General features: G+C 36.6%; 3 protein-coding genes and 1 long non-coding RNA gene across 4 annotated transcripts in view; all 4 read right to left on the bottom strand.

Annotated features, from left to right (window-relative positions):
- The window catches only part of LOC134658669 (probable ATP-dependent RNA helicase DHX35), a 92,312-nt gene extending 78,914 nt beyond the window's left edge, over positions 1–13,398 (bottom strand). The window contains exons 1-2 of the mRNA XM_063514323.1: positions 13,215–13,398; positions 12,621–12,886 (exon numbers count right to left, since the gene is read on the bottom strand). Of these exons, the coding sequence (XP_063370393.1) occupies positions 12,621–12,886; positions 13,215–13,248 (300 nt within the window). The 5' untranslated portion in view covers positions 13,249–13,398. The remainder of the gene's footprint in view (positions 1–12,620; positions 12,887–13,214) is intronic.
- On the bottom strand, positions 9,984–11,484 carry LOC134658722 (ceramide phosphoethanolamine synthase). The gene has a single exon (XM_063514372.1). It carries the CDS (start codon positions 11,120–11,122, stop codon positions 10,001–10,003), a length of 1,122 nt encoding a protein of 373 aa, XP_063370442.1. The 5' UTR covers positions 11,123–11,484; the 3' UTR covers positions 9,984–10,000.
- Positions 13,399–17,205: 3,807 nt separating the features above from the next.
- Positions 17,206–20,186, bottom strand: LOC134658724 (GATA zinc finger domain-containing protein 14-like). The gene is made up of 2 exons (XM_063514374.1): positions 20,068–20,186; positions 17,206–19,347 (listed from the first exon to the last, which is right to left on the bottom strand). The coding sequence occupies exons 1-2, from the start codon at positions 20,122–20,124 to the stop codon at positions 17,221–17,223; spliced, it is 2,184 nt and encodes a 727-aa protein (XP_063370444.1). The 5' UTR covers positions 20,125–20,186; the 3' UTR covers positions 17,206–17,220.
- Positions 20,187–23,215: 3,029 nt separating this feature from the next.
- LOC134658771 (uncharacterized) lies at positions 23,216–23,684 on the bottom strand. Its single transcript, XR_010097731.1, has 2 exons — positions 23,595–23,684; positions 23,216–23,321 (listed from the first exon to the last, which is right to left on the bottom strand). It is a non-coding gene; the product is annotated as an uncharacterized LOC134658771 (long non-coding RNA).
- Positions 23,685–24,519: the final 835 nt, after the last annotated feature.

Raw genomic sequence — 24,519 nt, 5'->3', positions numbered from 1 at the left:
CGAATCCCGGTAAGGGAATTTATTTGTGTGATGAGCACAGATATTTGTTCCTGAGTCATGGCTGTTTTCTATGTATTTGTCTATATAAGTATGTATCGTCGCTTAGCACCCATAGTACAAACTTTGCTTAGTTTCCCCTGATATTTATTTATTTATGTCACAGAATAAATAATAGTACTAAGTACAGAAGACTCACTCTCTAACAAAACGCGTCTGTTACGATCAGCACAGATATGGCCGCTAGGTGGCGACAGCGCCACGCGCGGCTTATGGCTTTCCCCAAAATTGGGGCCGAACGGATGTACTTTTAGCTACCTGTAGCAAAGCGACGAAATCGCGGAGTGAGACACGCCTGGTTATGTATAAAGGAAACTTTCATACATGCAATTTTTCAGAATAACTTGTGATATCGTTTCATCGTAAAATGATATAAGTTATAGTTAGGAGAACCACTTGAATTATCAAACATTCCGACACTAATAGACACTTCACATAAGACTTAAGAGTAACAACATAAATAGATATCATATAGGTACAGTCAAGTGTAAAAATATGGGTGCACACATCATACTCAAAAAAAGACTGATATTATTAATATATGTGACGTTCCACGGCAAAAGGTACCTTATGGCACTTGGCGCTTACGTCGCACAGCGCCGCAATAATAATAGCGCGCGGCGGCGGAGCGGCGTTAATAATAGCGTAAGCGCCAACGGCCATAAGGTACCTTTATCCGTGGGACGTCACATATGATGATGATGAATCGCACTAAACCGGCACTTTTCTTGTAATTCTAAGACCATCCATGTAATCTCTAGGTTCATGGGACAGAGAAACGTCAAATCACTACATAATATAAAATTAAGTCGCTTCCCTGTCTGTCTGTCTGTATGTATGCTTAGATCTTTAAAGCTACGCAACGGATTTTGATGCGGTTTTTTTAATAGATAGATTGATTCAAGAGGAAGGGTTCTGTATAATTTGTTAACCCGTGCGAAGCCGGGGCGGGTCGCTAGTAATAAATAAATAGATACAAATACAAAACAAATAAAATAAAACAACAAGTTTGAAGCATCAGACACATTTACTTTTATAAACCAACACAATTTATAAATTTAAATCGCTTGAAAACATCAATTGAATCACAGGGTAACATACAAATAATTAACTATAACTTAAAAACTAAATTAAAAGTAATAAGTCTCAATATTTTATAACGACGATGAGATATAACTTGATATAATTATAAATTGACAAATGGTTTAATTTTTTTTAATTATTTCAAAAATGCTAACAGTCTAACAGTCAATAAACATTTATATTTACAAACATTTTTTTTAGTAACATCCATAAGTGTATGATTTATTTACTTAAAAGAAATATAGTACAGTCACTCATAGATTAGCAGAAATTACTTCTAGTCAACATTACATAAATGTTTTAAATTTCCAAGATAAATTTATTTATTAGTTTCATATTCTTACTAAATAAAATTTTAAAAAATTTAAAAAATTACATACAAAATTAATCGCCAATTTGAAGACATTTTTGTACAAAATCTGACAACTTATGCCAAAATTCCATTTTTGGAACTTGCCATACACAACCATCCATCATAGTCTAGCTATTTTAACATCTTAAATAGTATGATTTTTATAGTAGCTATCTAATAGAATCTTTTTTGGACATAGGTACATAATTCTATTTTAACTTAACATTATGATCTATACCGTTACCAAACCCCTAGTGTAAATTTCATTCGATAGCGTGACGAGCGTTTGCGTTTGCGTAAATCTATTTTTGTATAGGATTTTGAACAGCGCAGCGCGCCAAGCGGGACGTTTTGGAAACTCAAACGCGTAGATATTAGGTAAATCAAGAATGAAATTTACACTAGGGGTTCTGTACCGTTGAGATAAGTTTAAAACGGTAAAATGCAGATTTTTGAATGTCCTGTCTAGAGTAAGACATAAGGCTTTAACATTGGCACATCACCCGTGTATTTCCTAGTAATATGGAAAAACGTAAATTTCTAACGCAGGAAAATATATATTGAATTCAAATCCTCGTGAGCCATTGATAATAGAAGCGAATGGAAGTCTAAGAAAAATGCCTCCTATAGGTCTGCCTTGTAACGGCTCGGCCACGACATTACACGACTGGCGACGGTGCCAGCGACAACCATAGGCGGAACGAAAGGTCCGATCGCTGTGTCTTGCTCCAACCTATGGTTATCGCTGCCGCCGTCGCAAGTCGATGTCGTGGCCGAGCCGTAAGGCTACTTTCCACTGGAGCGGAGCGGGGCAGCGGAACGGTGAACGAGAGAGCACCAATATAATTGCATAAAAACTCCGCTCCTCTCAACGCAAAGACGTGCAGGAATCAACCAATAGCATTGCACGACTGGTTGATTCGTTGGTTGGTTGGCATTGATACACATATCTTCTCCGCTCCGCTGGCGGCTGAATTACCACCAAGGCAGCCTCATGTACGAAGCTGTACAGCGCCATCTAGCCATCGGCGGTCAATTTCGGAGCAAGAATTGTGTTTAGGTACTCTACACATCTAAGGGCTCATTTAGACGGGGCGAGAACTCGCATGCGAGATTGATTAATTACATTGCGTCGTTTGATCGGTCAGCTTAATTGATGTAACCTCAATGGTCCGCAATGTAACTGAAATCGTATACGAGTTCGCGCACCGCCTAATAAATGGACCATCAATGTATATCGTGAGTCATGTTACACTCATTTTAATCTATAACTCACGTATTAGTCACTACACGCGACATAATTTCTGATAGTCTAGTACGGCTACCATGAGTTGGCATTAGCGTTGTGAGGGCTCAAAGCACGAGTGAAACGCACAATTTTTCACCACACCAACCCGAAGAAAATATTAACTGTAAGATATCAAACTCTTGGTCGATTTCGGTCGAGTGGATGTCGACGTTTTCTATGGGAAGGCTTTTGGGATTAGTGGGTTGGTCCCATAGAAAAAGTTGTTCAGTATGACCTACCTAATCACCTCACACAATATGGCTAACGGTCCAAAAATGACCCTGTATTTATCATTCAAAATCATCATTTAACATTCAATTCTACCAGCGAACATAAGAAAACCACTCAAAATTTGCATTTGATTACTTTGCCTCACATGTGAATAAACTGCAACTTTGCTATCAGTTTTTGAACAATCCAGAGAGGCTTTACCAGTTGGTGTGGAGAAAACTTTTTTTTGCGTTCCTTTAAATTTGTACATGCGTGTAGTTGAAAACCTATGTTCTTTTAGAAATATGGAAAACGCATAAAACATGTACAAATTGTACAATAAAATAACTAGGAAAGTAGTTAATGTGATTAAATGGCATTTCTATTATTTTTTTCTGAGGATAATATACCTATCACCCATCCATACTTACTTGTTTGAAAATCAGTCAGACCCTTTATAATTTTAGATGATTACCTAAATAACAGATAGTTGATTTTATTATAAATATTATAATTCATAATTATTATTTATAATAAAGAATTAATAAGATCACTTGACAAGTTGACATTTATAACTTATAAAATAGAGTAATTATCGAAAAACGATAGTAATTAATTACAATTTCTTTAATTCTTACTAAAAATGTAGATATTTTACTTAAAAAAATAATACATTGTTTCATCCATTGTCGATAAATGAATTATATAAAAATTATAAAATTTGTATAATAACTGGCGGAAAAATGTTCCTTTCGGGAAAACGGTAGCATAATGTCAGTTTTAAATAAGGTGCTTCGACCAATAATGGTACCTACTCGTATTACCGGAAAACGTTCATTGTGTTCCTTAAAATTAACGCTTTTGGTAATTACTATAATATTTAAAATATGGACGTTTTTGTTAGGTACATTTTTGTTAGGTACTTAGGTGTAAGTAGTTTGATAGATTATAGTATTTAAATGCAAAAAATGTGGAACTGTGGAAGTTAAAAGCAAAAGGTTTGTCTTATCTCTATCTTTGTTGTTCCTCTATTTATTTATTATTTATTTTATACAGAATAGTTATTTACGATACAAGTGCGGAAAAGAGGAAATTCGAAACGAGTGGCGATAAATTCAAACACGACCGAAGGGAGTGTTTTAAATCGACACGAGTTGCGAATTACCTATTCGCACGTGTTTCGTACAACGTTTTACAGTACATATGGCCCTTTAAACTTTTGACATTGCACGAAAAGAATAAAAATAGGGCCATATGTACTGTAAACTAAATTTTTAATATTTTTTATTATATCGACTTGCAGTAGGTACCTACTTATTTCTTTTTGAACGGTCAACCCAAATACCGTCAGCCGAATTAATTTGATAAAAATAATTATATTTCCGCCTTCATAGAAATCCTAATATAATAATATTATCCTCCTAAGGCCCAGCAGTACAAACAAAACGTTCCAAATTTGCCACTGAAATTTGAACCTAAATTGTAGAAAATAGAGTTTATTTTGCGTTGTTTGAAAATTGAACGAAACAAAGCAAAAGCGACTCTGAGCTCTGTTCCAATTGAACATGGTTTAAATTACATCGAACTGAATAGGTACTATAGGTAGGACTTTGGGCCTTAGGAGGATATCGCATGACATGTTTTAAATGTTGAACACGTGTGCTTATTAATACCTAACTAACCTAACTGCATGACACTCAAAATATTGTGCCTATTTTTTATTTTGCACTTCTGCCGTAGGTACTTAATACATTTTTAAGCGAAACTTATCGAAACGGGAAAAAAATTTGTTCCGTGACAGCACCAATAGTGGACACTCTAATCTGACAGGTACCAGTTATAAAGTTCCTTGACCATTAGTCTCATTGCATTACTGGTCAAGTTAATAAAATACCTTTTGACAATTATGTATTAGAACGAAGGTTATTGACAGTATGTAAAATGACTAAACAGCCTCATGAGACCACTTATACTGTCAGTGAATTCATGGAACTAACGAACCTTAGTCACGTTTCTGCGTTATTTGTTTTCTAAAGAAACGCTACACGTTGAAATATTTAGGGGCGTCCCGTCGCCTACGCTAAAGGCTCATTTAGGGCGCGCCAACACTGACGATTTGCGAGCGAGTTGAAAGCGAGCAACCAGTTCGCCGCGAGCGCGCAACGATCTCACCGCAAGCGCGCAATGATCTCACCACGAGCAGGCAACGAGTTAGCTCCCATCTCCGTATGACAGTAGGTGCGCAGCGAAATCGTAGCGCGCTCGCGGCAATATCGTTGCGTGCTCGCGGCAAGGTCGTTGCTTCGTTTTCTCTCGCAAATCGCAAGTGCGGCCGCGCCCTTAAACAACAATCGCATGCGATTTTAGTTACATTGCGGACTATAGAGCTTACATCCAATTCAGCCGACCGATCAAATACCGCAATGTAATGAAACTCGCATGCTCTCTTGCCGTAAAGGAGCTACAGGCAGCGCTTCGTTTCTAAAAAACTTGTAACTTGTAATATGTACAAGTGGAAGTCCCTTCCTAACAAAAGCTGTCAAAAAGTGACATACACTCATATAACGGAACTGTTTATATTTAGCAATAAATGTATTATATCAATCCATTAAAATAAAGTGTCGCCCACACACGGAGTTATTTCAATCGATATTTTTAGATATTGCGAGATGTTATTACGATAAACTCGTATGGATCATTAGGTCATTGGATATGGGGCATTTGTATTAAAAACTAGAAGTTTTATAGTCCAGAGTAATTAATTCAATTACTAAATAAATGAATCAATAGTTGACCGAGCGTTAGCGAAGGTCTCCGTTTCAGCATTTTCAGCGTAGGCAAAAATGCTTTCGTATGTCTGTATTATTTTGTATTAAAAACTAGAGCTTTTATAGTCCAGAGTAATTAATTCAATTGCTAAATAAATGAATCAATAGCTGACCGAGCGTTAGCGAAGGTCTCCGTTTCAGCATTTTCAGCGTATTAGGCAAAAATGCTTTCGTATGTCCGTATTATTCTCCTTTGGAATTCGCATTTCTCATCCAATTCTCGTGAAATTTTGTGAGCAGGTTCGGTAGTCGTTTCGTTTTTTGGAATATGTTCAAATTGGTCGAAATTGGCATAAATTACTTAAGTGTTAGACCCCTATATAAGGCCTTATATTGTGAGTTCCACTGATAATGACTCAACGAAGTAAGTTTTTTTATTTTTGCACTTTTTAAGTTTATGACGCTTGTCGCGAGATCTACACTACACCTCACAGCTAGAGCCATTAGTTACTTATCTTATAGCTTAATATAGAGATATGTCTATGTAAAGGGGTCCACAGATTACCAGTTCGCCAGACGATAAGCCTGTCAGTTGTTCGAAGTTGTCACCTTTTGCGTCTAACTGACAGGCTGATATGGTCCGGCAAACTGGTAATCTGTGGACCCCTTTAGTTTGAAACCAAAGGAAGCGATAAATGACAATGGAACGTAAAAGTGGGTGTCGGGTGTTGCAGATAACACTAGATTGCAACAACTAATGCCTACACACGTTATTGGTACAAACAGCAATACTCCTAACTGTACCTACACCTTATTACAAGAGGCATAAGGTCCACTGATGGACAGAGTTAACAGTGTGGGCGATGGTACGACCACTGGTAACTCACAATTGAAGCTTATTTTTAAAACATCAAGGTTCATCATTATTAAATTGTACAACGGGACTTAATCGCGTATCTAGCGTGGTCTCGGAGACCACGGGGATAACGCCGTCCTCGAAACGTCGGAGGTAAATCTTAAAACTTAGATACGCGATTAAGCCCCGTTGTACAATTTAATAATGTGTAAAAATCGTGAAAGTTTAAATCAGTGTTATCAAGGTTCATCGATGGTCAAATGTATGGTGAGTCAGGCCGGGCCTACCAACAAAATACCCGCCGTCTGTCTGTTTGTGTGTATGTATGTTCGCGATAAACTCAAAAACCACTGAATGGATTTTCACGCGGTTTTCTGCACCTATCAATAGAGAGTTATTCTTGAGGAAGATTTAGGTGTATATTTTGTTAAGGTTTTATGTAACCCGCAACGAGTCGGTAGTTCTATACTAAAGATAGGCCGGAATTTAGGAACAAACTGTAAACAAGACTGGGTGCCTAGCCAACGTGCCAATCGATTACGCTCCGTAACGAACGAAACGCAACTGTCTAGCTCTAGATAGAGACTATAGAGAGAGATGACTACGCTACGCTACGGAGCGTCAACGATTGGCACGTTGGCTAGACACCCAGAACAGATAGTGTAAATTGATCTATTGTGACAAAATGTCAATCGGCCAAGGGCGCACAAAAACCAGACGCCCCACGTGACAATCTTAAGGCCACAACGGTCACGGTGCCTGATCAATAATTGTCTGTACTGTGCTAAAGTTGGTCAAATGGAACTATTATGCCTCTTGAAATATTTATTGTCATCAGAAATATCGGAGCGGCGAAGGTGCTCACAATATCTGAACACGGCTCTAATTGTCAAAGCGCTAGAGTGCGTGTTGAGATATTTTTGAGCACCTCGGCCGCTCCGATATATCTGATGTCTGACGCGTAGGCCGTAGAGCGACGCCGGAAAGAAGCGGCAGGGATTTACGGCGTTATTCATAAACGTCTGCTAAGTTAATCAGCTGATGATCATCGTTTGTCCCTCTATGGCATAACGACAGATAGGGACAAACGACGATCATCAACTGATTAAGTTAGCAGCCGTTTATAAATAACGCCATTATATGATAACACACTTATAGCTCGCATAAAACAAACTACTACGTTATTGCTACACATTCTATACAACTACACCATAATCTGAAATGGGTTTGCAACAGGGATGTTGCGAATATCCGCATCCGCAACCGCGGAACTTCCGCATTATTTTCAACATCCGCATCTGCATCCGCATCCGCATAAAAGCGGATTTAATGCGGATGCGGATGTGGAACAGGTCGGTACAGGAACGTCTAAGCATCGGCGTAAGTGCTAGACTGCTAGGTAATTTAGTCATTAGCCAAAAAAAACCTATTAGAAATTAGCAGTCAAGCGTGAGTGGGACTTAATGTATTGAACGGAACCCTTGGAATGCGAGTCCGACTCGCACTTGGCCGGTTTTGAAATAAAAATTACTAAAATATAATATTTGACGTTTTTATGTACCTATCTTGACATCTGCATCCGGGGATGTGAGCCTTTAAAAATCCGCAAAATCCGCAAAAATCGGCATCCGCAACATCCCTGGTTTGCAGTACGTCCTATCTGTTAAACGCTATTTTTATCGAAGAAAATAATACCCCAAATCGCTGATATTTCGAAAACCAATAGTTAGCTGCAGGGTTCGAAAGGATAATTATCAATGATAGTTATCTTGATAATTAACGTGATTCTTATGCCTGATAATTATCGATTTGATAATAACCTAATAATATTTGTAAAAAAATAGCAAAACCGTGCAATAATTTTTTACCATCAAAGAATTCAAAGGAAATAAATATAGCACCATCCATACCTGGGATAATTATCGCGGTAATTGTCAAAGACCATGGTCTAATAAAACATGGTCTTCTCTTCCCAGAGTGTCACTTGCCTACGTCACAATAACATTGCCACTTTATTTCAACATAACATGTTACATGGGTACATTATATCTATGGTTAATAAGTTAATTTATTTCTTTATAATTTAATAATTTTCATTTATATGTATTTTATCTTAAATTTTACAATAACACGTCATTTTTAATTATTCTTAGCAATATCTTCCGATTCACGAAAGAAATTTCAGACGTTCGGGTAATTCTGTTTACACTACTGGCAACACAGGATAGCGCTGTCACATTTGACAATCCGCCATTTTCTCCCTGACCGACCGTCCTTGTCGAACGCGTGTTAATTGTTATTTCCTTCTCGCTCAGTGTCAGCAGTCGCAGTGTTTTCCAAACTTTTCAGGTCGTAAGCTTCGTAATTAATGTTTTGTTACGAAAATGGTTGGCTGCTCTATTCGGAACTGTAAGAGTAGGAGTGAAAAGTGCAGTATAGATTTGTTTTATTTTACTATGTTTCTACATGAATAACTTAAAATTAATGCCGTTAAAATAATTGTCACTGTTGGTTAAAATTCTCCCACATTTTAAAGTTTGAGAACCTGTAAACAGCATGATGACGTAGGCAAGTGCCAGTTAGGTCATTCGCGAATCTCGGAAGAGAGTACCAGGCGGAGTATATTATTATACCATGGTCAAAGACTATAATTATCTGAATAATTTCGAACCCTAGTTAGCTGATTATAATGCAGTAATCCAATCAAATAAGTGTGTACGTCAAGTGTTAAAATATGGGTGCACAAAACATACTCAAAAATATGTTCCATTGCTCTTATGTCAGAATTAAGAACTATGGGACATATTTTTGAGTAAGTTGTACACTTGACAATACATTAGGAAATCAATATAATTTTAAAGAGGAACCTTTCTGAAGAAAGAAACGTTTTTTCGCCAGTTTCAAAGAAACGTTATGTTCTCATGGCTCCTCTACACGATGGGCCAGCGCCGGCCACTCCAAGGGACGCAGCCATACGGCAGAATGAGATAGCAATATCACTTGCTCCCTCTAACGCATAAATGCGTCCCTCGTGTAGAGGAGCCATCAGAAAAAAAGGGTACCACTATGTCAGTTGTCAAAAACGACGATACTACATTTTTGGTGATCTCTCATGAGGAGATTGTTTAATATCGGTTTATGTGGACAAAAAGAGTATTTGCCCAACAGTGGGACACTGTTTCTTTAAGTCTCTTCAAAAATAATTAATGGTTTATCGACCCGAAGCGATCTATTGCGTATTATTGACAACCAATTAAGCCGTATCCATTTGCTTAAACAAAACTTTCAAATATATTCAATATATCAGAGGACAGAGATCTCAAACTAACTTAACTATTTGGCAATCACATTAACCTTAAATACTAATTAATCATAAATCAAAACATTCATAAGCTATCTCCTCCATTGAGCACAAAAGACTGTATGGTATCGACCAAGTATTCTGACGTACCCACAGCTATCACCAGACAGATGTAGCCACTATAATGTACCACTTTTAGAAAAGGCCAAGTTTTATCACAGAAAACAGCTAAAGACAAAAGATGTAGATAGCTATGGGGGTTCACAATCCGCCATAAACTCGTCGCGAAAAAGAACAGACCAGATCTGAACATAGTTTCTCGTCTTATCAAGTCATATTCAGCGTTGTTCTCTAATAATTCTTGATAAATGTCTATATATCGGTTCCAAGCGAGAGACGAGAGTAACATTTGACCGGAGAACAGTCCTATAACTTGAACTATCCTTTGAAAAGTCACTTTTGTTTTATATGAAATTCCGATCTCCGCCGTATGATCCTTTTCTAAATCTTCGCTCGCGTTTATTTGTTTTAATTGGTGGTAAGGCAATGTGCTTACAGGAGTGTCTCTATAACCTCTTCTAGGTGGATTATTTTTAAGAAACACCAATATGCCAACCATCATAGCGATAACTCCTAACATATCACAGATTCCGTCGATCCAAAAACCGGCAGTCCCAACCTCAGTTCTCTCTCCTTTTATATGCTTTCTCTCTCTAGCTACATGACCGTCAAGGTCGTCTAAAAACATTCGAATTTGGAACAAAATAACTGCGAATCGCCGCGCAGCTAAACTCTGGCAGGTTAAAAGTTTAGCTCCAATCAAAGCCACGAAAACGTGGAAAAAAGAAATCATGTTCGGAGTCAGGAGTAGCCAGCGTTGTGAGATCCCAAGCGCTATGTCGACTATAGAACAAAAAGGTCCGTAGATATAATGGTTTATGTGATCTATCATCAACGCTTTGACCGTAGGGTGACATAACGGATTAATACTGCATGGAACCCATAGAACATCCTCATAATTCGCGTCCTTCAATATTGACTTAAAGGTCGAGCTCTCACTGCTGTTTTCCGGTGCATTTCCAAAAATATCCAGCCTATAATTCTGTATGCGTAGAATCAGGAATGTGTCCATATAAATACAGTATATAAAAGTCACTAGGAGGAGCAAAGTGAGCACTTTGCTCGCTGTTGAAGACGGCCACATCATTTTCAATGTCAGTTTTATGATAAAGCTTCACTATAACATCGCGCATTGGCGTGAATCGGGTCAGCTATTTCGGCATCCGAATTCAAAACATCTGCACGGGAACTGTTAAAATTCTGCCTTAAAACTTATCGAAAATATCGATTCCCCACATGTTTACATCACTACACATTTTTTAAGTCTCTCACTAAAGAACACGATCTTTGTTTATCAAGCGCGCATTGTTTTAACGCAACACAAACGTTCCATCACCGCGTTTCGCTTTACTTTGTTTTTAAAATCGACATCACGATATTTCGCGTTCCCGTTTTTATTGGATCCGTGCGTCGTGCGCGCGCAGCGGTACCGCTAGGCGGAATGACGTGAAACAAACATGGCTGCCATCGAGCTTTCCCGCCAAAATTTTATCCAACATTTTAAAATGAACCTTCGTATAACGGGAGACAGTGCAGTTTGACTTGACGCGTTTTCGTTTTATGCCTGTTTTTGCTAAGCATGACATTGAGAAACGAACTTATTTCAAACGGGATAGAGTGTAATTTGCATTGGCAAGTTTTTATCGAGAATAGCTACCCTGAATTCCTCTCTCTGAGTGCAATTCCAGTATAGGGAGACCTCGGCATTAATAATAATTACGCCTAGTAATAGTTCACATTTAAATGGATATGGATGAGCTTGATGTGACTGGGATTTCTTATTAACAATAGGAATATTAATACAAACATTTTTTAATTACTTAACTATGTCATTATTGTATTTGTGTTACAGATGTTATGGTTATGCTATCAACTCATAACCAATGTAATTAATTAGAGTAGAGTTGATAATGATTAATGTTGATGGTGTTATAAATTAAAGAAATGTTAATTGTATTTATATTTTTGTTTACTTAAGTTGATGTGATGGAAGACTGATGAATTAATTAATTTAAGTAATGAAGCATAACATTTTTATAGGAACATTACATTTACATTACATTTATTAATTAACCTAAAAAAATTGGTGTGGGTCCTGTGGGTAGTATTATTTACACTACCATCATTTAATATCTAAAAATTAATTAACATAAAAATTTAAAAACAAAGCTGAAACTTTTTGCATCATTAAAGTGAATACTTAAGTGTTTAGAAGCTTATAAAAGTTTAAAATCCTCAAAGTTTTGGTACCACAGCTAGCACAGGAGATGCGACAGTATCAGGCCCGTGAGATAGACTACCCATCTTTTTCTAACTCTATTAATTAAAGTGGGATGTGTAGTCTATCTCGCGGGGAAGATACTGTCGCGTCAATCAGGTGCTAGCCCGGCTGCTGACTAAACAAGATTAGAACAACAACCATAACGTCCATAACATTGCAATGTCATCCAACTTACACATGTAAGTATGTGAAGTTTCATCTCAAAGTAAGATAAAGACAGAATTATTTATATTTTCTATGCTCCAGTGAGAGCAACCAACCAAACTATAAACATCATTGCAAGAAAAATATTCAAAAAACTTACCTGCGGCACTTGTGTCGACTTCCCGCAGCCAGTTTCACCGATAAGTATCAAAGTCTGATACTTCTCCAACGAATACAATATGTGGTTCCTATACTGGAACACGGGCAGCTTCTGTCTCTGACTAGTCAACGGTAGATGATGATACCGGTTATACACAAAATTAGTCTTCGCATCACTATCTGTGGTCAGCGCAGAGTCTGTGTTTGGGTTTATTAGTATCTCTACTCCGCCATCTTTGTTTCTGGCTGGATAGAGTGGGTCATTGCCTGGAAGTCGAAAATTAAAAAGTAAATATAACCTCAAAGTGACTGTTATTGTTTTGTAAAAAAAAATAGTTTCTCAGTATACTACAGTGTTTTAGTGTCTCTATATATTAAAGTATGATAAAATTTACAGAAAAACTTGCTTCATGTGTTCGTCTACGAGTGTCTTTCAGTTGGAAAGACTAAAACGAGATATGTTTGAAATCATGTCAAAAAACCCAAAAAATTTGCATGCCTTACACAAATCATATTAAACGTGACCGCTTTCGTGTACACTGGCGCATTATATGATTATTATGATTAAAATAACACTAAAATACACTTCACTTACCCGGTTTTATGAATCGAGGTCTGCCAGACAACATTTTTAAGACGAACGTTATATTTATGACTTGTGAGTATAAACAATTTATTTAGATAATTAGTAATTAAGTTTTTAATTGTATTTTAACACATTTTAAATAGCACAGTTTGTTGATTGAGATTGAAAACAATTCATAATTATCACAATGGAATTATCGGACGCTATGACGCTGTCAACCTGTGACGGAAGAAACCATAGATGTATTATTTTTAACTTAAGAAACAAAGCAACTGTCAATGTCAGTTATGGGCGTTTTTTTTTTGTTGTCCCTTACACTTTTTTTTCAAACTTGGGATTTTTACTTGGAGGATACAACTAAACGGAGTAGCCATTAACAGGCTTTCCCCTCTGTCGAAAATAGGCGGCCAACGGTCATACACAATGTATGGACTGACGTTTATCTGACATGGCTATTTTTACGTTACGCATACATTTGACGTTCCCCTCCCCCGCAAAAATCGGCAGACTGTTTTGTACAGAAAATTACAGACATGGCGTCTCCGTTTGATTATATCCTCCAAGGATTTTTATGTTATTTCTACTCAGAATCACGAGGTCTTTTTATCCTAATAGGAGAAAAAAAGTGTCTTACGGTTTTTATTTCCATTCCGTCACCATTTTTCATAGACTTTGTATGGCGGTCGCGAAATGGAAAGATCGAAAAATGTATGGAAATTTTGGGACACTTTTTTTCTCCTATTAGGATAGAAAGAGCTCGTGATTCTGAGTAGAAATAACATAAAAAATCCCAAATATGAAAAAAAGTGTAGGGGACAACACATAGAAGGTAGCATCCTATAGAAGTGGTCTACGCGTGCCTCCGTGAGGGACAAAACATATAAATTCGACCAATCATAGCGTCGCATTATGGTGGGCAACAAATGAATTCGACCAATCACGGTGGTCAATATACGGTGGGGAATAAAACAAGATGTGAGACTGTGACAAGGACAAACAATAATAGCGCTTTCGCTGCTACTCCTACTGAAAGATACATAAGACTATCCCGTTCTGTCAGTTATCCCCACCACTCATGCCCAATCCAGTTATACTAGATTCATGGGACAACAAAAAAAAACGCCCTTATATACCAATACGTAAGTTTCAATTTACGCAATCCACTAAAACAAAAACTTGAAGAATATGCAAGTTATCCATTGTGATTCCATTTCATAAAAGCAAAAATTCTTTAAAAAAATCTTGCAATAGTATTGAGTATAAATTGATGACTAACTCGTTCGCCGCATTTTTCGTAAAATAATATCAGAAAATTAAATTCCCTAAATCGGACCGCTTTTTTGTTTCTTCAATTGTACTAATAGATCAATGACATTTTATAGGCGGACAGGTGGCGTCAACAAAAATGTGAATTTTAAATGAAATTAATATAGAGTTTCATGTACATTTAGAATTAGACTAAGATAAGTCTGGAGCAATTTTGATATGTCTATTATGTTAAACGACAACTTGCACAGTCTGCCGGGCTAGCACATGATTGGCGCGACCATGAACCTATAATATTACGGACAGAGTTTCGCTTACAACACAACTGTGATTCCAACATCCACCAGTTTCATAGTATTTACGCGTGACACACACACATTGACAGCCCACATCCACCAGTTTGCCGTCAGACGAATCGAAACGTCATTGAAGTAAACATGTCGAAGAAAAATATAAAATATGCCGGCATGCGTAGTTAAATCCTGCTAGAATTGTACCGACCGAAAGAAAAAAAGTCACGGAATAACTTTTCATACTTAAGTTTATCAATTAGTACGTAAAATCACGATAATTTGTTGTTTATAAATTATCAAACTGCAAAACAGGAGTGTGACCAGTAACATGAATAGGGTAATTTCCCGAAAGTAGGGTAATTGATACCCTTCTTATTAAATCATTATGTATTAAGAGATCATTTAGGTAAATGGTTAAATTATTGATTGTGCATTTCAAACTAGGTCGGTATGGTAATTTCCCGATACTAAGGAGATTAGACGCTTACTACATGCATGTTTGATAGTTAACGTTTGTTTGTTATGTATTATATTTTTTTTTGTTGAAAACCAGATATGTTTCAAGTTAAATGTATAAATTAAAAAAACATGACGAACTGATTTCATTACGATGCTAAATATCATTAGGTATTGAAAATAATGTTTGCACAAAGTAATTGTGCAATATTGCGCATTTTCAAGACCTATAAAATCAGATACGTACACACCTTTTTTATTGTCTAACGTAAAACTGTCCTAAATTTTTTATTTGAAAACAAGGACGATATTAAAAATAATTGTTTCACCATTAGGGGAGAATTTGTGTTACATGGTAATAGTGATGGGTAGGACATCAATTTAAAATGAGTTTGTATGAGTACCTCATTTTCTAAAATGAGGTGTTACAATGTCTTACTTCAAATGAGGTGAGGTACTAGCATATTTTCAGCGTCAACTATTCCATTAATTCCAACAGCGTCAATTTTTTTAAGATGTATGTAAGCTTGCAGCGCTTACGCTTGTTGTCTTTCGTGTTTAATTGTTAACGTATTTTCGGTGGTGACGCGAAGCGATATTGAAGTACGTCGCATGTCGGTCTCACTCCCTCTTTGGGTATTTCTAATTCATTGTTTCATTTTGAAAGGATTTTGAGGGGTTCATGTCACAGAGAGGCGGCGAGTGGACCTTTTGTCGTTGCAATAAGGTTTGTAGTTCGGCAGTTGACAGTGTGGATCATTACTCGTTTCTTCATTTGAGACATTTGAGTTTTGAGTGTCGGCGAGCTGGCGAGCACCTAGCGCCTCGTGCAATCCAGGGACTCTGTTGCGAGTTGTGAGGAGTGTATGAGTTTTGAGGGTCGCGAGACTCGCGAGTGAATTTGAACGGATAAGAGTTTTTTGAAATTTGAAGTGTGGCAAGAGGTGTTTGTGATGCGCGCGAGTAAATGAGTAAAATGAATAGAGGAGTGAAGTAAGACATTTTTGCGGTACGAAGTACTGCGACAAATTAACAAAATGAGTGGTACAAATGAGGTGCCTCACGAGTGAGCGACTCAACACTACATGGTAACACTCGTCTACACGCACACATTCAAACCGTCCGCCATTGCAGTGTCACAGTTTGGCTTAGGTGACAGTCCGTCCGTAATATTCTAGGTCCATGGGCGCGACAGTGTCTCGCAATCATGTGCTAGGAGGGGTGCTGGGCTGTCAAAATTGTTACAGAGCTCTCTAGGTCTAACTCTACAAATTTGCCGAGATTTGGCAATCCTCTACCTGTTCCAAGTCAAAGAATACAATATACTCACCTCCAAGCCTGTACAAACGCTTGAATGCCATGCCATTTACACGCTTGCAAATGCGTTTTTGTATTCCGGAAAACTTCATCTGTTACAAAAACTGACATTTCTTGGCACGGATCTCACGCAAGCCAAGCCTATCATCCCCGTTCACACACTTATTATTGCTTGTGGTTGCTTGTTGAGACTTGCCAAGCGTGTAGGTAAATCATAGAGGTAAATATAGCATGATGATTGGATTAGGGGTAAAAATTGGAAGTAAGAAAAAAATCGTTAATTTATGCATTTTAATCCATCCATCATAATTTAAGAGCATGGCTCTTGTCGGTGGAGTATGCGCCAGTTTTCGCGGTCCTCGGCTAGGTTCTTTAGGTCCCTGTAAGACACGACATTTGCCTTTGTTTTTAGTTGTTGTGTGTAGCTTGCTCGTGGTCTTCCTCTTGCATTTTAATAATAAAACGAAATAAATAGTATAAATACGTAATAATATATTGAGAAGAATTGACATCATCTTCAAAACAATATAAGCAGAACAGATGTAAACAAGACAAGATATCTACAAAATCATTGCTTGTCATGGCGACCATGGTGTATTTGATAAAGCCAGTTCAATTCGTTAACAATATCTTTAATAAAGGAATCGGAATTATCTCACTAGCTCTTTTCTGCATAATTGGCTCTATTGCACACCTTGCAATGGCGTTTGGTCATTGCTTTCTACATTGTCAACTGGATTCTCAACATCTGCATTGTTCGATTCTGCATCTCTAACCAAATTAATAATATCTACAGAGTTTGAATCCTCACTCCCTGATTCGTCCGGTTGGATGTATCTCGCTCTAACTAAAAACTTTTCCTCTGGACTTTTTATATCTTCGGGAATTCCTGCCATATCTGTTGGTATTACTGTAGCATTGTATTGTGACGCCAAATCATTGTACAGATCTGTGTTTGATGAAGCTGATCTTGGATTCTCCTGCATCTTCAATAAATCAGCTAAGTGTTTAGCAAATTGATTGTATGGCATTCGGAATTTAACGTAGAAAGCCGATGGACGGTATAAAGGAGGTGGATTATTCACTCTATACGTCAGTTCTATCTCAGCTTCAGTGTCGATATTTGAATTCAATTTCACTGAATTCGTTCCACTAATCCAATTTGCTAGCTTATCGATAACCATTTGATCGTTGTAGTAATTTAAAGTTTGTTGTGTGAAAGGTCTGTTATTATTATTAAAATACCTTGTGATATACGTGTAGGGTGGTGAAGGTCTATTAACTGCGTTTACATTAACAGTTTGAGGGTGTGGGATGCCATGTATGATTCTTTTATTTAATGCAGTGTTGGGATAATAGTTCTGATTTAAGTAGTTTTGCATTGTGTAGATACTATTCTGTGTATTCATACCTGGTTGTTGAAATACTTTATTCACGTTTGCATTATTTGGCCTTAGTGCAACTACTGGGTTATATTTGTTAGTATAGGGCATATAAATGTAGGGTTGAGTCTGACTTTGTTTATATGCATTACTTTGAAGATAATTAGAGTATTTCCAGGAGTAAGGGTTTTGTAAAGAGTAAACATTGTAATTTAAACGATTATTCGGTACATACGGCTGTTGATTTACATTTGTTTTTATTGGAATTACGTTTGGAGATTGAGCCATATTTTGAGCTGTATATTGCAGGATTTGTCCAACTTTTTTATTTTGGTAATAAGGGTGTTTATACATGTTATATTTTAGCATAGGGCCAACAAGCGCTTGGGCATATGCGTTACTAGTTATCGGAGGATTACTTGGTAATACTTCTTGCTTTGCTTCACCATAATGAGCAGTATTAGGGTGGTATTTAGCATTGACAAATGTGTTAAATTGATTTGTATATTCTGGTTTTGATATAGCGTTTATAAATCCATTTTCATTCGATTGCACTGCATTCGTGATTAATGTATAGGATTGGTTAACAGCGTTATTGTGCATGCCTTGTGTCGGTATATTATGCAAAGTATTTGGCTGGTATATGTCGCGATCTTGATTGATGTTATTTGTATGTGAGTGGCTTTGTGCCACATAATTTGCTTGCACGACAGCAGGCTTAGAATAAAAAGATGACATCCATGGAGTATCCACTACTCCTACGCTAGCAGCTACATAATTCTCATTAAGATTACGAAGTGGTTGGTGAGAATTCAAATTATATTTATACTCATTGCTTGATTCATATAGTTTGTTCATTTTATCAGCAACCTCCTTAGCATGATCTAAATCAGCTGTATAATCGCTCCCAAGAAGATGATTTGTGTCCTTCGAGAGCTGAACTGCGTGAAGTATTTTATTTGAATCAATCGTATTTAAGTCAGAGTTCTCACCTATCGTATTGGGAGCGCTTTCATCACGATGTCTGGTGTAATCTTTCACGATACGATTTAACCCAATTAATTGATTAGTATTTTTAAGAGTATACTGCGATGATTGGACTCCAACATTTTGATTTTCATTCATAATCAATTGCTCATCAAGCAAAGCTTGTAATGGCCGATTATCGTATAAGTAAGCTCCTTTGTATTTCGCTAGTTCTGCTTCACGAAGAAGCAATTTTTCTTTAAGATCTCCATTTTGACCATTTTCTTTACCTAATATAGATTTCTTGATCAAATTTAAGGCGTATATAATATGATCTTGATTTGGAACTATCACAGCACCTCCATCTTTATATAACTGGTTAGCAAATATCGTCCAGAGTTTAAGTAACACTTCATCACATTTGGTATTAGTTGGCAATTTGTTTTCTGTACTAGAAAGAACCTGTGAAATAAAATGTATGGTCATAATCACTTTAACTGCTGAGGTAATAATATTATTCGTTATTAAGTAAACAATGACTATGGGACAATCTTACACAAATTCACCTACTCTCGCAGTGGCTCAATAAGGCTTGTGTTGTGGGAATTAGACGACTATTGTATAATAGATATATAATTATATATAAAGTCTGACACATTTGTCCCCCTGCCTATGATACCTATAACCCTATACAGGAAGATTAGAGGTGTTTATATGGTAAACATGATCTGATATATAAATAGCATGTACCTTACAGTGTATACACACACACACTTCAACCCAATATACGTTTCAGCTCAGCTCTTTTGTATCATATACTTTACCCTTCTTAAACCTTCTTTATTAGTATTTTAATCTCATTATGTAAATATGTAGAAATCTTGACTTGTAAAACAACCAATTTTACCAATAAATAAATAAATCAATCAATCAATCAATCTTATCTCTTTGAAAAATACTGTCTAAATTCATTTAATCCTCGTATTTGTCCCGGCTTTTCACCACGGCTCATGAAAGCCTGGTCCGATTGACAACTAATCTTACGAATTGCCTTACTACATTTACTGTTTAATACGTGGTATTGAAAAAATACTTACAGTGAAATGTTCATTTAAAGTAAATATTCACCGATTTGTTATAGTATCGTATAATATGCTTGGTAAAGATTAGTTTAATACTTACAGTATTCTGAGCTGTGACCACTGCCGATGTCAAATAAAGACCTACCCAAAGCCACATATTGCAAATACTGCACTCACAAATACGAGCCGTATAAATGCTTGAGGCGAGAATTAATAGAAACACTATGTCACATTATATGCCATGAAATCGGATTTTACGGTCAATATTGTAACACTTAGGAACAGTTAATAGTTAGTGTTTATAAAAAATGAAGCGATTACTCAAATAGGAACTTTATTGCTGAAAATGAAGTGATTACTCAAATAGGAATTTTATTGATGAAAATCAAAGTTAGGTTTTAAAGCTACTTAAGTTTTGCATTGCGTCACTTTGCATTCCATTGCCTTTAAATATATTATAATTTATTGTATTAAATATTCGACAAAATTCTATATAATCGATTTATGTAACTATATTGCTACATGGATATTTTGAAAAGTAATAATCTACACAATCTGTATCCAGTGCCATAAATCTAAAATGAAAAGCATAATACTACGTGCTAACAAAATTTTATCGTGTTTTTTAATCGGTTTATCAAACATGCAAATAAACTTCAAGTGAATTAACAGAAAATAAAAATAAGACTGAAAATATTTGTTTATTATAATTTTACTTAAGAAAAATTATTCTTCTGCTCCGGTAATCATTACCTGATATATTATGTTTCTTCACACTGCTCTGTTTTTAAGGCATCAACAATATATTTCATTCCTTCTAATAATTTTGCAACATTATTACTGTGACATTTAGAGGAGGGGAATTTTACTAAGGCAGTTGCTATTTCTACTATCAATTGACTAACATACTTTTCTGAAGCCTCTGGTGTGTTATCCCCATTCCGCATCATATTTACTGAATTAATTGGTAGCATAGATCCAATGTGATTTGTTGCATCAAAATTATGTTTGGCAACGTAATTTTTGTTGAAAATTTGGTGTTCGGGAAGTGTATAAGATCGAGCTTCATTTGGTCTCAAAATTGTTGATTCAATTTTTAGCTCGCGCGGATCAACGTAAGGTTTTTGTCTGTATCTGTTAAATCGTCCCGAAAAATTTATAACTTTTTGTGGTCTTTGATATAAAAATGGAAACCTTTTGTAAAGGTATGGTTGTAAAACACCATCGGCATAATCAATATCAACGGGGCGTCTGTCATCCAGATCGTATTCCATATCCAAGTTCTGAGATGGGTTATTGTCGTAGATATTTCGAGGTAAGTTGCGTACACCAAACATTTGAAGCATTTCCAGAAGAGTATTAAGTCTAGTTTTCGCTGGCGTGAACCTTTCCAATCCTGGTTTAACATATATATTCGGATTTAAGCAAATACGTGATACAAGATTACTTACTTGTTCTGGAGAAATATTTTCTCGTGAAGGCGCAATACTTTCAATATTCCTTGGTCGCTGAAAAATAGGTAATTCATGTATTAATATAACAGACATTTATAGCCAAGCAAGATAGATTAAAAGTAGATAACCAGAGCCTGTCAATATGTAAAACACTGAACCATTAGAAAAAAAACTCGCCGAAATAAACAAATAACTTTGACATAGATTAAAACTGATCGATCTGTTATTTTCACTTAGTCAAGCAAGTCTCGGAATCCGTGACGTAGCGGATAAGCTGCAGGAAAGTCGCCTCCGATGGTATGGCCATATACGCCGCAGACCGGTAGACTACGTCGGAAATAGATGTCTCAATCTCACTGTCCAAGGCCCTAGATCACGCGGCCGCGGTAGGCCTAAGAAGCGCTGGCTGGACGTCGTGACAGCGGACATGGGAGAGAACAATCTCACACCTGAGGATGCCGAAGACCGGGCAAAGTGGAGAAGACTGAGCAAGAAAGCGGACCCTGGCGCCAGGCCGGGAAAACGCTAGGTTGAAGAAGAAGAAGTCAAGCAAGTGTGTCTGTAAATGGAATTTAAATTACTAAAATCTTAAACGACTTAAATCTTTTGAAATACTTACTTGATCATTTCCGTAAAAACCACTCCATGGCATATTATATCTAATCATTTGCTGTTGGTTTGGTGGCAAGCCGAAGGGATAGACGCGAGGTTTTACGTTCATTGTGGGGCCGTAGGAATAAACGCGGGGTTTCAATCCGTTCACAGGGAAAGGATATTTGGTTTCCCATTTAAGATTATTTCGATTTACAGAATATAAGTTCCTATGAGGAAGAGGACTCCAATAATTTAATAGAGCGGTGAGGTCTATGTTTTTACTAACTTCTTTCAATTGCTTTTGAACATGAGCATCGGCCTCGTACAGTCCATTTTTATCATCAGAACTCTTGTCACCTGTTGAAACGAGACTTTCATCCATGATACTCTCTGTGCCAGTATGGTCTTTGATGTCAGCTTCAACACCTGTGGCAATATCTCCATTATCAGGAGAAGTTAAATCATTTTTGACATTATCACTATTCCACCCACTAACTGTCACTATATTGTCACTGTGTGCTTCATTTTGCGTTTGATCTTCAGTTAAAATACTGCTATTTTCTACGTTACCAGTACTAACTTCACTCACAACATCTTGTAGTGAAGCTTCATTGGCAACGTCTAAATTATTTTGATCTGAATCATAAGCATCAACATTTGTTGAAGTCATCGCATCATGATCAGTAACCGATAACATCGAGGCACTTTCTTCCTTATTGATATTTAACTGACTTTTTTGGTTCCCATCTACAGCAACAAAAGTATTTCCATTTTCAACATGTTTTACTGAATAATTCACTTGTTCAGGGTTTGGTGCGCTATTGACGCGAATGTCAATATCGTAATTATCTTTCCCTTTACTTTCAGGGTTATCATTTCGATTAATAGATAGATCATGTCCTCCATTGACAAAGTTTTTATAAAAAGTACGTGTTCCGACCAAGTTTTTATAAACACTAGGTATTCGAAAAGAATTAAGCCAGTTTTGATATCCTGATTGTCCAATTAGCCCTCCATTTACCGACCAGGCCGCCTGGCCAGAGCCAGGCCAAATTTGATACATATTTTGTCGACTCGCTAATAGTCTGCTTAGATAAGCGTTATATGTTCCAATATTTCCTTTGTCAGCTCCATTCATATTAAATCGGTCACCAAGCGGGTCAATATAGCTGTATACGAGTTTTCTGTTTTGGTAAATCGGGTTTTGATTCGGATATTTGTAGTATTGATTTTGGACAGGAAATATATTTCGGTTGGGTGGTTGATATTGGATCCATTGCCTGCGGGTTACCCGAATCTTGGCACTCTGAAAAATACAAAACAATTTAATTACAAAGAATACTTTGTAGATCAGATTATATTTTCATGATATTCAAACAAAGTGTAAATGCACTTTTAATTACTTTTTTAGAAATTGCCTCTTACTATATTAGTCTAGGTACCCTATTACACTTGAAAACAAAAAAAATCCAAACCATGTAACAGTCTGCTAATTTGTAGGTAAAAAAAAACAAGATATTGGCGAATTGAACAGTAGGTACATTTCACAATTTAAGTATAAAATCATGATCAAAATTACCTCCACGTTATACCACAGAACTGCGACGAAGATGAAGAATATCGCCTTCATTTTTAATATATTTATGTGAAACAATATATAAAAATCTGGTTTTAAAAACACTCGGAACTGAACTATACACAATGTATTTATAGTTTTCCAGATCTATGCGATTCGTTCTAGTACAGAAACCATTTAATCTACATTATTTCCAATTTTATAAAAACATGCCCTTATAGCGTTAAGTCGTGTCAGTGATAATATTATATTATAATGTTCAATAATATTTATACTTGGTCAACCAGATCTTGACAGTAGAAAAAGGCGGCAAATTTGAAAAATGTAGGCGCGAAGAGATATCGTCCCATAGAAAATTTGAATTTCGCGCCTTTTTTTACTGACAAGATTTGGTTGTCCAGCTATATATAATAACGTTAATTTGACGTAAAGAGCCTATGTTTCTTAAATACCATGGTGAGTTGAATTTTTTAAAACTATTTATAGGTATTTAAAAAGTATTTTTTTTTTGTGATAATTGTAAATATTATTATTGACGTAAGTATCTCAAACATTTCATTTCCAAAAATATAATTTGTAGATATTTAGCTACTACCTGTTCTAAATACTAAATACGAGTAACACTGTCAGAAATTAATAAATAAAGAAGTTAATTGCTAAGATTTTTTTGCTAACGATACATTATCATCTGGGGGCACGGCAGTGCCCCCGCCAAGTCGAGCAAATAGACTTGTCTCGTCACTGCTGTCATCGCTGCGAAAGTGAAATGTGCGCATAAGTTAGAGCGAGAAACAGATATTTACGCACCAAGGTCGCGGTTCGGTGCGATAGTCTGTTACGGCTATTAAGGTGCGAATCCATAAAATCCGTATTTTAAATCGATTTACAGCGATTAAATTGAATAACTGCGTGCGGTGACGCCTATGAC

Source organism: Cydia amplana, chromosome 23, assembly GCF_948474715.1.
Source record: "Cydia amplana chromosome 23, ilCydAmpl1.1, whole genome shotgun sequence".
Lineage (NCBI taxonomy): Eukaryota > Metazoa > Arthropoda > Insecta > Lepidoptera > Tortricidae > Cydia > Cydia amplana.
The sequence above is the reverse complement of the archived record's forward strand: the minus strand, read 5'-3'. Positions and strand labels throughout refer to the sequence as shown.

What these genes read in the sequence shown, in the direction of transcription:
- LOC134658722 (XM_063514372.1), bottom strand. Translation starts at nt 11,122, where the DNA reads ATGATGTGGCCGTCTTCAACAGCGAGCAAAGTGCTCACTTTGCTCCTC.
- LOC134658724 (XM_063514374.1), bottom strand. Translation starts at nt 20,124, where the DNA reads ATGTGGCTTTGGGTAGGTCTTTATTTGACATCGGCAGTGGTCACAGCT. An exon ending in TGGTCACAGCTCAGAATACT is followed by an intron (nt 19,348 to 20,067) that starts GTAAGTATTAAA and finishes TTTATTTCACAG; the next exon opens with GTTCTTTCTAGTACAGAAAA.